A 14003-nucleotide genomic window follows, 5' to 3' on the forward strand; every position below is an offset into this window, starting at 1 on the left:
ACCTCTTCCTTGAGCTTGCAGCTGCTCTCCCTTGGTCATGTTCTCCTCTTACCTGGGGGCTGCTGCCCCCAGCCACCTCAGGAACACAAATATTTACACAAGAGCCCTCGCTAAAGCTTCCACATAGCAGGCAGACACACACACATGCAATCCTTAGGAAAAGAAAAGCACCACTTTCACATTGAGATTAAGAAAAAAAAAAATGTATTTTTAACATCTCAGTCACAAAACTGTTGTTAATTCAACACAAACACTGAGCTTTTGCTGGCCCCAAGCTCCGCGGTGTGGGTGGGGGAGCTTGGATGCTTTTACTCCTGGGACAGACTTGCCTCCAAGGCTTCCGTGATGCACGCGGCTGAGGGACGCTTCTTGGGGTCCTCACTGGTGCAGACAGAAAAGAGGTCGATCATGCGCTGGTAGGACAGATCCAGTTCCTCCATGTTGAGGGCCGGGCGGGTTCCCAGTGCTGCATAATACGCTTCCTCATCAAAGCAGTCTTCATCAAAAGACTCATCTGGACAAGAAGGTGGAAAAGGTGTTGGGAAGGGTGATGGAAACTGCTCTGCTCCCTGGCTGCCCCTCAACTATCACCAAATGGTTTGGGTTGGAAGGGACCTCTAAAGGCCATCTAGTCCAACCCCCCTGCCGTGGGCAGGGACATCTGCAACTAGAGCAGGTTGCTCAGAGCCCCGTCCAGCCTGACCTGGAATGTTTCCAGGGATGGGGCATCCACCACCTCTCTGGGCAACCTGGGCCAGTGTTTCACCACCCTCAGCGTAAACAATTTCTTCCTTATATCCAGTCTGAATCTCCCCTCTTTCAGTTTAAAGCCATTCCCCCTCGTCCTGTTGCTGCAGGCCCTGCTAAAAAGTCTGTCCCCATCTTTTTTATAAGCCCCCTTTAAGTACTGACAGGCTGCAATAAGGTCTCCCCGGAGCCTTCTCTTCTCTGGGCTGAACAACCCCAACTCCCTCAGCCTTTCTCCATAGCAGAGCTGTTCCATCCCCCTGATCATCCTCGTGTCCCTCCTCTGGACCCGCTCCAACAGGTCCGTGTCTTTCCCGTGCTGAGGACCCCCGAGCTGGAGGCAGTGCTGCAGGGGGGGTCTCACCAGAGCAGAGCAGAGCAGAGGGGCAGAATCCCCTCCCTCGACCTGCTGGCCACACTGCTGGTGGTGCAGCCCAGGGTACGATTGGCCTCCTGGGCTGCGAGCGCACATTGCTGGCTCACATCCAGCTTTTCACCCACCAGTCCCCCCAAGTCTTGCAGGGGTGCGGTGAGATGTGGCCTTTGTGTCAGCTTAGCTATTCCTTTGTTAGCACTAATTACCGCCTGGGATACATCATTGCTTTCCCTTTGACTTAAGTCACTTATTTTGAAGCTGTATCTAACCCCTTTCTCCCAGCAGAATAACTCTGAGTCACCCCTGCAGAGCTGGCTGGGAAAAAGCTCTGCAGCCAGGAGATGCTGAGAGCAGGAAAGCGAGGAAAAATCCCCCGGCTGCCTGGAGACCAAGTTAGAAAACACAAGCCCGCCTGCGGGTCCGTGCCAGCATGAAGGCTGGAGCAAGAGGAGTTTTCCCAGCACAGCCCGTATGATTTTTAGCTTTATGTTGCTCCGGGGCGCGGATCTGCCCGCAGGCAGCTGCAGCACCGCCTGCCCATCCCATCCGCCCCCCCCCCCCCACCTTGTCTGCTCGGTGTAACCCTGAACGAGGGGGTGGCCAAGAAGGCCAACAGCATCCTTTAGCTTCTCCCTTCCAAAAGGCTCGGCTGCCTCAGGTATTTTTGTGTACCGTTTCAAGCACGATATCATTTTAAGCTTTTCTGGCCACATCATTTTGGTGGTATCTAAGCAGCATCCACCACGCACCTACAGGCTGGCAGATTGCTCCTACGCTGCACGGACGTGGGATGGAGCCGGAGCGCGGCGGGGCGCTCGGGGGGAGCAGCAGTCGGGCTCGGGGACATCTTTTAAACCTACCGAACCGCGCTGATGGGAATTTCGAGCAGCTCTCTCCAGCTGTTAGACGAGCAGCTGGAGCACTTACAAAGAGCGCTGGTTCGCAATGATTAGTTACCGTCATTTATCAACTTCTCATTTGGAGTCAAAAAGCCAAACGAAGTTGAAAGCAGCCCAGCGCCCTGCACAAACACTGAAGGATGCCGACAGGCACCCGCTGCAGAGCGGCCTCGGGGTAGTGCTGAGCATCTCCGTGCTGCAGCGAACTCCCCGGTGAACTCCCTGTGAAGAGAGGCAGGGCTGGGAGACGCAGCGGGCGCAGGCAGGTGCTTGCAAGCCCTTCAGATGGCATCCAAGGGAGACCCAGCACTGTGGGGGTACTAACCCACGCTGTGAAAATCAATCCTCCTAAGGGAGGAAAGCATTTCTAGGAGCAGGAGTTGCTCCCCAGGCAAGGTACAGAAACAAACCTTCGTCATCAGGGTCATCGCCCAGGTTGATGTGGGGCACGGAGAGGGTCATCATTTCCCAGAGAGTCAGCCCAAAAGCGAAGATGTCGGCCTTGTCGGTGATCACGCCGTCATCCTGCAGAGCCTCCTTGGGCTTCCAGGGCTCGGTGCCGACGTAGTACATCTCCGGGTCGCTCACTGGAAGGAAACACGGCTCTGGTGTCTGCTGGGACTTGTGGACACAGCAAGACACGGTCACAGCTCGTCACGCAGCAGGGATTTAGCCTGTCGGTTAGCTCAGGCCTGCTAAAGCCACAGAGCAGGATCTTTTGGGAGCCTGAACCCATTTTTTCTTTCACATCCGCGTAGTCTCAAATTCCCCGTAACCTGCGGTTTGCTCCGCAGCAGCGCCAGACGCAGCAGGGCTCGTGCTTCTCCTCCGCGGGCCTGGCAATGCACGTTAGGGACTGCGGAGAAACCTCCCCGAGGAGATTTCGCGTTGCCGTGTCTGAGGTTATGCCGAACACGGAGAGAAGAACTGAAGGTCAGAGCTGTGCTCCGTAACTTAACCCCGCTGTAAAGCACCCTGCAATGAAGGGGTGAGAATTCACCTCTGTTTTACCCAGGTGTTTCCCTTCCTCAGCTTGGTCCCCCCCAGGGAGGCAGGACTGGGGTGACAGCACGCACAGGGCACCTTCCCCGGACAAGGCCAGGGAACAAAGCCAGGGGACAAAGCCAACCCAACCTCGGTCCTCACGAGGCTCCGTCAGCCTCCACCACGCAGTGCCTCCTGCCAGCCACCCAGCCCTTCCGTTTTCTTTACTCCAGCCCAAACCAAGTTCTCACCAGTTTGTTCAATTTAATGCCTCCTTGATCTTAATTAGCCTTGGGAGAGCTGAAGTGATCGGGGCTCAGCTTGACGAAGGAAACACCAGCTCTGACTCGATCCCTTATATCCCCCTCTCAATTACCACCACCGCTCCCAGGAGGAGGGTGCCACATTTCCCCCCCGCTCTCCCTAGCAAATTCCTGAGCTGTCAGCAAACCTCAGCTGTTCAAGAAACTTTTCTCTTGCAGGGCTGATCTTCAAAGCCCGGCCTGTAATGAGAAGCGAATGCCGAAATCCCTCAACACTTCACGGCCTGTTGCGCTTTAATCCCTGGCTACCACACGGACGGGGACCCGGCACCCTCGCCGTCGGTGGGTGCCCGTTGCCTCCTCAAGACCACGAGGAGGCAAAGCCAAAATCAGGGCTGGGCGGAGAGGACTTCTTCCTGTTAAACCAGCCCAGAAACCGATACTTTAACCACACTCCTCTCCGGGAGATTACGCTGGGGCCCTGCCTCCAGCTCTGTCGCTCCTTATAAAAGGGAACAGCTACTAATAAAAATGTAATAGAGCAGCTTTATAAATTATGAGGCTGTGGCAGGCCCAAGCGCTGTGTAAAGCGGCGGAGAAAAGCATTCTTGTAATTAACCCAAACACATTCCTGCTGTTCACAGCCAAGCCACGACGCCATTAGACATCTGCTTCTCATTCACACGAAGTCGTTACAACGCTTGCATTTGGCCCGGGCTTCCTTCTAGCCCTACGAGAAAGATTCGTTTACTTAACTCTCTGGCAAGAGCATCTCCTCAACAGGGTCCAGCAGGGCCTGATCCGGCCTCCCGTGTACAACGGCACCCCTGCCCACGGGAGCGAACCTACGAGCGTGGAAGGGCAGGAGGCAGACGTCACAGGTCTGGAGAATGAAAGCCGAACCTTCCAGAGATCCCCTTCACCCACGCACGGCGGAAACCACGAGCCGGTCCTTCCCTCCGAGGACACGGCGGGGTGAATGCGTTCGCTCTGCTCCCGGAGCCAAACTCTGGCAGCCACCAAGGATTCGGGTCCCCTTCCCAGCCGCCCGACCTACCGGTCATGTTCTCATCCAGGGGCAGGGACATTCCCACATCACAGATCTTGACGGCTTCAAAGTCGCCTTTAACGACCACGTTTGAAGACTTGATATCTCCGTGGAGCAGCTTCTTATCGTTGTGAAGATACTAAGAGGCAGAGAGGAGCCGTTAACCCCCGCTTACAGACACAGCTACGGAGAGGCAGGAGGAGCCATGAGATTTGGACAACAAAGCACCGGCTTCTTGATCTTTAACATATTTAGCCTTAGAACCTGGAGGATGGGTCAACACCTACCTGTAACACGTACAAAACACAGGGCGGGTTGTTCCACCCGGCCTCGTTTCGGAGGTTTAACGGCTGCCTTCTAGTGAAAGGCCGCGAGAAGCGCCTCTGGCAACAAGCGCTTGAGAGCGGTTGCGAAGCGCGGGCGTTAGCGGATGGCCAAGCGCACATCTGCCTTATCCCGGGAGCTCAGAGCTGCATCTCCTCGGCAGCGATAGCACAGGACTCGCTGCCACGGCCGGGGCAGCCTGTGCTTTACCCTGACCCCTGGCGTAGCCGGGGGGCGGGGGAGGCTCAGAACCCGTGCTCCGGTTTAGACAGACCACCGCCGGGTCTCCGTTTCCCCCCCCGGCTTTTTCCCCTAAACGCAACCTCAGCGCGACGGCTGCCGCATCTCGGCGAGAGGAGGCACACAAGCGGCACCAGCTGGCAGCCGCGGGCATCAGCTAACCGTTTTCACTGCCAAGACCAGCTTCCTGCAGCTGCCTGGCGCAGCAATAAGGATGCAGGAGCCAGCAGCCAGCCTCCTCGCCGGCCGGCAAGCAGGGACAGCGGGTAGCGCCGGGGGAGGGCAGCAGGACAGTCGTGACCAAAAAAAAAAAACCCCTTTGCATCTCTTTTTACATTACTTCAATCTCAAGCTTCAGGGCTCAGTTTTCAGCCGAGTCTGTACAGCACCCCGGTTAAAAAAAAAAAACAAAACCAAACCAAAACCAAACCACCAAGGCCTCACATGAAGCGTCACAGCATCTGCTCTCCATCTGCCGGCACGGCCTTCTCGCACACCAAATTCATTTGGTTTTTTCAGTGTCGCCAGTGCGTACGATTCCACGCAGAACAGCTACGGTTAACGTTAAACTTACCTTCAGCCCCCTCGCCATGCTCAAGGCAACTTTGAAAATCGTGGCAGCAGGGAAAGGGCCCAAGTGTTCTGCACATCTTTCGTCAATTAAGTCACTGAGAGATTTTTCTCCTCCGTACTCCATGGCCAGACACATGCTTCCATCGTTGGCCTCGGCAAACGCACGGTAACCTTCAAACAAAGATTGGTTTGTTAGAGCGCCGAAGCTGGCACGAGCGTTTCCACGTGCTTGCCAGCCCGGTGGAGCCAGAGCATTTGGGGCTGGTACCCAGGTGCTTTCCCGGCGGCCGCAACCAACCCCAAACAAATTCACGTCCCGGGGGGGGGGACACGACCCTGGCTCGCAGCTTTACGTCGTGAGGTGAAGCCACAGGAACGTCCGTGGAGACCTGCGTGTCCCCGAGCAGGGGCACGAGCCACAGACCTCGTCGAGGTAAAGGAGCTCCCTCCTCCAGGAGGGCCCACGGACACCCCCCCCTTGTTGCTTCCCAGGTCACCTTTGCACCCTGTGCCAGGGCAGGGAGGTTCACCCCCATCTCTGCAGGACAGGGAACCAGGAAAAAGGAGGGAGGAGAGCAGCGGCAGATCCGCAGGACCCGACATCTCCAGTTGCAAAAATAAGGAGCCGCAGAAGCGAGACAAAGAGCAGAGGGACATTCGGGAAAGCCAAGCCCTCGTCTCACGGGGGCCATTCCACAAGGTTAAGGCTAACGAGCGTACGGACCGCCGTGTAATCTTTCTTCCTCCACGTTTTACTCCTATCTGTAAACAATACTCTTCAGGTGGAGTTATAAATGGCAAAGCCTTGCATAACGGCATAGCAAGAGTCTTGCCCTGTAAATGATTTACGGCACCTTTTACCAAAAAAAAAAAAGCAGTGAAATGTTTGCAGTGTGGAAGGTCGAGACTATCTTTGCTCTTAAGTTCCTGCCAGAAGCAAGACGTGCCATTTTAGGGACACAGAAGAAGCTCCTTGCACGCAGCGTTTCTAAAACAAGCGACCGCATCGAGATAGTTTAAAGCACAAATAAAAGGAAAGTCAAACAAAGCTGCTGTTCTGACTGGCAGGAGAGATGGTAGACAAGGTAAGAGCAGAAATTAAACACGGACTAAAGCAGCTTCTCAAAATATTCCTACCGCTGAGAGCCAAGAGCGTGACTGAGCCTCAACTGTCACTCACAAAGGTGTGTCACCAGGGTGGGATCCGGAGCCTTATTCCGTACACGGAAGCCATCCCAGATATCGCTAAGATATCGCCTGTCCTCTGCATTGTCACACGGTGGCCTCTCCCTTCCCTGAGGTCACAAGCTAAAGCTGCGTGCAGGCGCAGCCCCGGGGCGGGCGGTGGTTTCTCCAGAACCGGCCTGCGGCTCTCCTCGTGCCGGGGCTGCCCCCGCAGCACGAAGCCGCCAGCGAGGCACCTCTCAGCTCCCGGGGGCGGCCCCAGCACAGCAGCCGCTTGGGAGTCCCACCGTAACTGTTTCTGTCGGGTGACTCACCCGGATAACCACCTCTCAGTGACTGACGCCGATGTCAACAGGCAACGAAGCACCAAGGGGCGTCTTCTGCCACCAACCGCGCTGCCCTGGCAGTCCAGGAGCGCTTCCAAGTCCCCATCACGCAGGGCAAGACTAAATTTAATTTAATAAGGTCCCATGGTGGGCCTGACCAAAGGCGCAGGCGGCCCAGCAACCTGTCTCCGAAGCGCAAGGACAGGGCAAGCATGCAGCGATCCTCCCCCCCCCCGCGCGTCCTCCCAGCCATCACACCCCGGGGGCTCCAGACTTCCAGAGCCAGACGGGGAGGTCTGTAAGCCGCAGCCCTCGGTGCGAGAAGAGCCCCGAGCAGGGGAGGGCAGAGAAACCCAGCAGCAGCCTCGTGTCCCATCAGCTGGCTCCGGAGTCGGCTCCAACAGCTTGATTTGCCATTTAAGCGACGCAGGCCGTGCCGGAAACTCACCCACGATGTTCGGGTGCTGGAGGTTTTTCAAGATCTTGGCCTCTTCGTTCAGTCTCTCCTGATAGATGCTTTGCTGGCTCCTGTTGCATTTGGAATCAACTTTCTTCACAGCCCAAGGGGAGCGAGACAAACCTCTGGGAGATCTGCTTGGGAAAACCCACACGCCTCAGAACCGCTCTGTTCGTAAGCGGCGCCACGGTTCAAGCCCACACAGGGCACTGAGGAGCTGTTCTGGAGAGCGTCTGCCTTTATTTTGTGGAATTTGTAAAGAACAACGCTAAAATAAACTGAAGTTTGCTATCGTGCACACCGCAGAGGTGCGTAGCAATGCTTCGCCCGTACACAGCGCTGCTCCATCGAATTTTCAAGCATTTTAGAAAAGGAGACTGTATCGATTCTCATTTTCAGGTGGAGGAGCCGAGGCACGGGGAGGGAAGCACCTTGCCCAGCAGGCCAAAGCAGAGCCAGGAACGGACCCCAAATGCCTGAATTCCAGGCCGGGGAATGGCTGATGGGGTTATCCCAAAACGACGGGCTCCTTCCCAGCACCGACACCTCCAGCACGCACGGGAAAGCTGGAAATCCCACACCCCTTCCCCGACACCGTGCCCATTGGAAGGGGGGCAGGCAGCATCCGAAGGCAGCACTTTCTTGCTCAGAGCTCAACCGCTTTCCATCCCCTATATTATTCTAGGGGGGGGGGGAAGATGCCAAGCCCCGTTCCCGAGCCCCACGGCACGCCTGTGCTCTCGCACGTACCTTTTCATCAAGTAGACGCTGACCCCAGTGCCGTATCCAAGCTTCTGCATGAAGGGAGAGGCTGGGATAGTGACGGAAACCGGCCCCCCATCTAAAAAGAAAAGAGAAACCCAGCCCCGCTGCCGAGCCCTTGCAGCAGATCAAACAGCAAGCAGCAGCTTCGCAGCTTCTCGCTGGCAGCTTTGATGCCCTGATCGCAAATGACCTGTGTGACTCCACCGCACGTGCTGCGCTGCGTTACAGAACCGCTTCAGATTTCAGAAAAGCTCCTCGCCCACCCCCTCCCCCCGCCCCCGCCTGCCAGCACCTTACCAAAACGCCGGTCCCACCGAGCTGCAGCCGCCACCCTCCTTAGGTCTCTCACCCAGGACAACTTTCTACGAGGTGTTGTGCAACGTTTTTATGTTCAAGCCTGATCTTAGGCGCAGCTTTTTGGTCCTGTCTACTCTCCGGGCTAAGCACCCGTACTGGGTTTGGCTGGGACAGAGTTTATTTTCTTCATAAGCAGCAGCTTCGCGCTGGTTTGGGCTGGGGGGGAGTTAATTTTCTTGACAGTAGCTGGTACGGGGCTGCGTTTTGGATCCGTGCTGGAAACGGCGTTGATGACACAGGGTTGTTTTAGCTATTGCTGAGCAGTGCTGGCACGGAGTCGAGGCCTTTTCTGCTTCTCGCCCCACCCCACCAGCGAGCAGGCTGGGGGGGCACGAGGAGCTGGGAGGGGACACGGCCGGGACAGCTGACCCCGACTGACCCAAGGGATGTCCCGCACCATGAGTTTGCTTTGCTTGCGCGCGTGGCTTTTGCTTTACCGATTAAACTGGTTTTATCTCAACCCACGAGTTTTCTCACTTTTACCTTTCCGATTCTCTCCCCCATCCCGCCGGGGGGGGGGGAGCGAGGGAGCGGCTGGGTGGGGCTGAGCTGCCCACGGGGGGTTAAACCACGACACCCACCCCGACAGGCCGGTTTAACACCCATCGCCTCCCCACAGCGGAGCACCGGGCCCACGCTCAGTTTCCCTGCCAACCCCTCTGGAAATATTGGGGGCTCACGCCTGAACGTGACTCACCGGGTTTCTCCCTGTGGGCCAGGTTGTTTTGAGACTTGAAGGCTTCCATCGCCGCAAACCGTCCCGATCCCTAGAGCAGAGGAGAGGCTCTATTACACCTCCACCCCCAAAAACGCTGGAGGAAACCGCTCAGAGGGACCCGGGGAGCGCGAGCTGCGCGGGGCTCAAGCCCTAACCCACGCAGGGGCATTACGGACACCACGACAGTAGAGCGGAGGACATTAATTACAGAAATCACACCCGCTGGGAGTCCCCGACTGCTAATTTGGCGTCTCCCGGCTCTGCTCAGCGAGCGGGCTGACAGCTGAAGCAGGGATGTGCTTTCCAGCACTCCCGGCTCCGCGGGCTCCCTCCTTCCCCAGCAGCTTGTCACCGCTGTGTCCCCCGCGGGGCTGATCGCCCCCGGGGCCGGCTCGCAGCGGGGAACGAACCCCCTAAGGGGTCTGGGGGCGGCTCTGAAGTCAGGCAAGAGCCCTGGGACCGGTGTCCTAAGGGAACTGGCAGGTGACGTGGCACCGAGGGAAGGAGCTGGTGGCGGGGGGGGGGGGGGGGGGGGGGGCGTCCCCAGGCTGCTCCCCCCAGGACAGCCCCTCCTCCCCCCAGCACAGCCAGCACCACAGCAGGGGTGGGACCGAGGGCCCACCTCTGGGGTGATGGGGGGGGAATCCCAGTTGAGGGAGACAGGGGAGGGACTCCCAGATCCCACCTTTGGGGGTGTCCAGGCGGGGGGGGGGGGAGCAGGAGAGACTGCTGGGTGCCATCTCTGGGGGTGAGGGGGGTCCCATGAGAGGACTGCTGGGTGCTGTCTCTGGGGGTGAGGGGGGTCCTAGGCTGGGGGGGGGAGGGGGGAGGGGCAGGAGAGGACTGCTGGGTGCCGTCTCTGGGGGTGATGGGGGGTCCAGCGGGGGGGGGGGGGGAGGGGCAGGAGAGGACTGCTGGGTGCCGTCTCTGGGGGTGATGGGGGGTCCCAGGCGGGGGGGGGGGGGGGGGCAGGAGAGGACTGCTGGGTGCCGTCTCTCGGGGTGAGGGGGGGGTCTCCCAGGTCGCGGGGGGGAGGGGAGGCAGGAGGGACCTCCCGGGTCCCACCTCTGGGAGCGAGGGGGGAGTCTGAGGTTGGGGCGGGGTGGGAGGGGCAGAGGATGACTGCGGGGTCCCACCCCCGGGGGTGAGGAGGGGGGGTGGTGGTGGTGGGGGGGTGGTAGAGGCCTCCCGGGTCCCACCTGAGGAGTGGGGGGGGGGGGGGGCCCAGGCCGGGGGCCTGAGGGCAGAAGGAGGAGCCGGGGCTGCCGGAACCCGCCTCGGCGAGGGCGGGGGAAGCTGGGCAAGCCCCGAACGCCGAGGCGCCCCCCCTCCCCGGCCGGCAACATAAACCGGGCCCCGAGGGGAGGGGGGCGGCCCCCGCCCCCCAACACCGAGCCCGGCCCCGGCCGTTACCTGCCGCCGCCGCCGCCGCCGTTTGAATCCTGCGCGCGGGAACTCCGCCCCCCCCCCCCGCACGGCGGCCGCGGGCGGACAAACACCGCGGAACGCGGAGGGGGGCGGGGTCAGACCAGGGAGGCGGGGTCAGACCAAGGGGCGGGCGCCTTTGGGGTGAGCCTCGGGGATCCCCAAGCTCTGAGGGGGAGTTTGCGGGGGGGGGGGGGGGGCGCGGATGGGTTCCCAAGTGCTTTTGGGGGGGGTCTGTCGGGTCCCCAAGGCCTTGGGGGGCACCTGCGAGGGGTCCTCGAGGCTTTGGAGGGGGCACCAGGGTCACCAGGCTTTGGGGGGGGTCTCTATGGGATTCCCAAGGCTTTTAGGGAGGGTCTGCAGGGGGTCCCCAAGTCCTTCGGGAGGGTCTCTAGGGTGCAGCAGGGTCCCCAAGCCCTTGTGGGTGTCTCTGTGGGTCCTCAAGCCCGTGGGGGAGGGTCTCTCATGGGGTCCCCGCACCCTTGGGAGGGACCTCTGGGGGTCACTGGGGTCCCCAAGCCCTTGGCGGGGTCTCCATGGCACTGCCAACCCCTTGGGGGGGGGTGTGTCTCTGTGGGGCCCCCAGGCCATGGGGGCGTGGGGGGCGTCTCTGGGGTTCAGCAGGGTTCCCAAGCCCTTGGGGGGGGGGGGGTTTCTGGGGGGCCCCCTGAGCCCCAGGGGGGTGCCTCTGGGGGGGATCCTCAAGCCCTGGGGGGAGGGTGTCTCTGTGGGTGAGCTTGGGGGGGGGGGGGGGGCCTCAGGCACCCTGGGGTGCTCTGTACCCCCACCCAACACGCAGGGGCTTCTTGAACCAGGGCTGAGCCAGACCCAGGGTCTGTATTTACGCCCCCCCCCCCCCGACCCCCCATGAATCCCCATCGCTCATCCCCCCCTTCTCCGAGTACGGCTGCGCCAGCACGGTGGAGAATAATAAAGAGGCATTTATTTCTCTAATAATAAAACCATTTCAGGAAGCACAGGTGAGATCCGTGGGGGTGGGCCGAGACCCCCACCCCCCCCACCACCCCCGGACCCCCGCAGCCAGACCGGGGGGTGTCCCGTCGTGTCCCGTGTCCCCCCCCCCCCCCCCATCACGGCGTCAGGCATTTCACGCCGGCGTCCTCGGCGTGGCCGCAGTTGGTCTTGCCCCAGCTGGAGAAGCTGCAGCGCAGAAGGCTCTCCTCCCGTCCCCTTGCAGGAGACGTCGTCCATCCAGATCCTCCCCGTGCCTGCAAAAACGGGGGAACCCGGTGAGCGGCGCCGGCACCGGCGGGCACCGGCACCTCGGCGGATCCCTTCCAGCCACGGATGCACGCGCATCCCCGCGTCGCCAGGGTAAGGCAGAAATAATTCGGCCGTTCCCGAACAAAAGGCTTCATCCGTTACGAAAATTCCCTCCCCTAACTATTGTGTCGAGCCTTCTTTATAGTAACGTGCGTTAGTTTCGTTAAAATACATTAGTTCACGTTACACGCTGTAGCGTAAAGAGGTGGTGGGGTTTTGCTGGAGATCTTCGTATTTTTCATGCTTAAGATTTCGGGGGCTACCGAGCCCCCGGGGACGGCACAACCCCTGTTCTGGAGGAAAGACCCCCGGGGAGGCCGCCAGCCGCCAGCGTGGGGGGGGGGGGGGGGGGGGGAGGGGGGCTGCGGCCACACCACGCTCGATGGGGCACCGACGGGGTTCTCCTGCCCCGTCGAGGGTGACCGAAGGCGGCACCGCGGTGTGGCAGGACCTTTTGGGGCTGTGCCTCTGCATCTGCTGGGCACCTGCAGGCTGCTGGGTCGGGGGGGCTTTCGGGCGCTTTCATTGCCGTGCCGAGGGGGTCACGGGTGGAGGAGCGGCGGCTCTTCCCAGTTGGGACACCCCGAGCCAAGCCTGTCCCCCCACTGCAGGCTCTGGATGACGGCGTGCCAGGATCCCAAGCGGCTCTACCAGCTTTGGGGGGGGGTGGGGGGGTGGGGGTGGAGGACCAGGGTGGGAGACAGGGGGAAGAAACCCAGGAGCGGGCAACCAGGGCACTGGTGGTGAAACAAGCTCTGAGGTCTCCCAAGGCTGGTGTGAAGGACACCGACTCTTGGAGGGGCCCAGCTGTGCTCGCGGAGAAGGTCTGGCCAACCTCTTCGTGGCTAGATGATGGCCGTGGTGGCTACCTGCTTTTGGGATCCGTCGTCTCCTTGGCAGCCCCGAGCAGTTGGAGAGAAGGCAACTCAAGGAGTTAAAAAGCCTGCGTGGAAGGGGAGCTGGTCTGGGCAGAAACACCCCGACCCAACAGTTTGGGGCCAAAGGCCACCCCTCCGCCCACCAAAGCGTTCCTGACATTTCCCCTATGTTTCTGAAAGCTTTTCCTTTTTTTTTTCCCCCCCTTTTGTTATTCTAAAAAGAAAATAGATCTCAAAAGTCACCTCCGGCTGAAAAACCCAAAGCGGCCATTCAAAACCCACAAGCCCCGGGGCCGGTTCTGCAGCGCTGGGTCAGCGTGCGGCAGGGCGTGCGCACCGAGGGGGCCGGAGCGGAGGAAGGAGCCGCCCGGGGCCAGCACCGGCGACGCGCTCGCACGCGGTCCCGCAAGCCAACGCCAAAATATTTGCAGCCGGCCGGGGCCGGCCGTGCTGAATAAACCGGTGCTCGACCAGACTGAAGCTTCTCGGGCCACCACAGCCCCTTGTCCTGCTCGTGGGGGACGTGCTGGATGCCTCCAGGCTCATTTTTGGGGGGGTCTCTGGTTTATTTATGGGCTGGCCCCGGGTATTGCTGCTGGATGAGGTGGGGGTAGAGGTTGGAAGGGTCTTACCTTGGCCGAACCGGGCCATGCGGTACACCTCCTCGGCGCCTCGGAAGCCCAGCATCCGGCACACCACGTCTCCATCCTTCTTGTCCCAGCCGTCGTCACACACTGTGCCCCAACGCCGGTCGTAGAAGACCTCCACCCGTCCCTCGTGGGAGCCGGAGCCGTTCACCAGCCGAATCATCCCCTCCTCAGCAGTGGCTGCCGGGAAGAGAGAGGGAGGTCAGAGGGGGTGTGGTGGCATCTCCAAGTGCTGCCCCTTGCCCGCCTTGGACCACCTCCCGTGCCCTCCCTGTGGTGCCCGCGGCTGCAGAAAGCGCTGGGTGATGGACCACCGGGTGACCTGAGGACACCCCGTCACCACTGGATATGGTGCTGGAGGGGTCCCATCAAACCCAGGGGTTTGCTGGAGGAGGCTGAGCCTTGCAATGGTCATGCCAAGATGGGAAACCCGTTTGCAGCCTAAAAGTGCTGCAGGGAGGGCAGGCACCGAGCGAGGATCAGTCCTGAAGCCATCAAGGTGAGGGA

The 14003-nt window shown here is 60.2% G+C and overlaps 2 protein-coding genes across 2 annotated transcripts in view; both read right to left on the reverse strand.

Annotated features, from left to right (window-relative positions):
- Positions 1-187: 187 nt before the first annotated feature.
- Positions 188-10702, reverse strand: PBK (PDZ binding kinase). The gene is made up of 8 exons (XM_076335375.1): positions 10676-10702; positions 9242-9311; positions 8173-8263; positions 7414-7556; positions 5456-5625; positions 4327-4456; positions 2433-2609; positions 188-514 (listed from the first exon to the last, which is right to left on the reverse strand). Exons 2-8 carry the CDS (start codon positions 9288-9290, stop codon positions 309-311), a joined length of 966 nt encoding a protein of 321 aa, XP_076191490.1. The 5' UTR covers positions 9291-9311; positions 10676-10702; the 3' UTR covers positions 188-308.
- Positions 10703-11778: 1076 nt separating this feature from the next.
- The window catches only part of SCARA5 (scavenger receptor class A member 5), a 39693-nt gene continuing 37468 nt past the window's right edge, over positions 11779-14003 (reverse strand). Inside the window, 3 exon segments of the mRNA XM_076335376.1 lie at positions 11779-11871; positions 11873-11916; positions 13482-13676. Of these exon segments, the coding sequence (XP_076191491.1) occupies positions 11779-11871; positions 11873-11916; positions 13482-13676 (332 nt within the window).

The sequence above is a fragment of the Aptenodytes patagonicus genome, chromosome 3 (genome assembly GCF_965638725.1).
Source record: "Aptenodytes patagonicus chromosome 3, bAptPat1.pri.cur, whole genome shotgun sequence".
Lineage (NCBI taxonomy): Eukaryota > Metazoa > Chordata > Aves > Sphenisciformes > Spheniscidae > Aptenodytes > Aptenodytes patagonicus.

Coding starts and splice junctions, on each gene's coding strand:
- PBK (XM_076335375.1), bottom strand. CDS start 9,290: ATGGAAGCCTTCAAGTCTCAAAACAACCTGGCCCACAGGGAGAAACCC. Junction 7,557..8,172: donor AGCGTCTACTTGATGAAAAG/GTACGTGCGAGA, acceptor TTTCCCAAGCAG/ATCTCCCAGAGGTTTGTCTC. Junction 515..2,432: donor CGATGACCCTGATGACGAAG/GTTTGTTTCTGT, acceptor CTTCTTGTCCAG/ATGAGTCTTTTGATGAAGAC.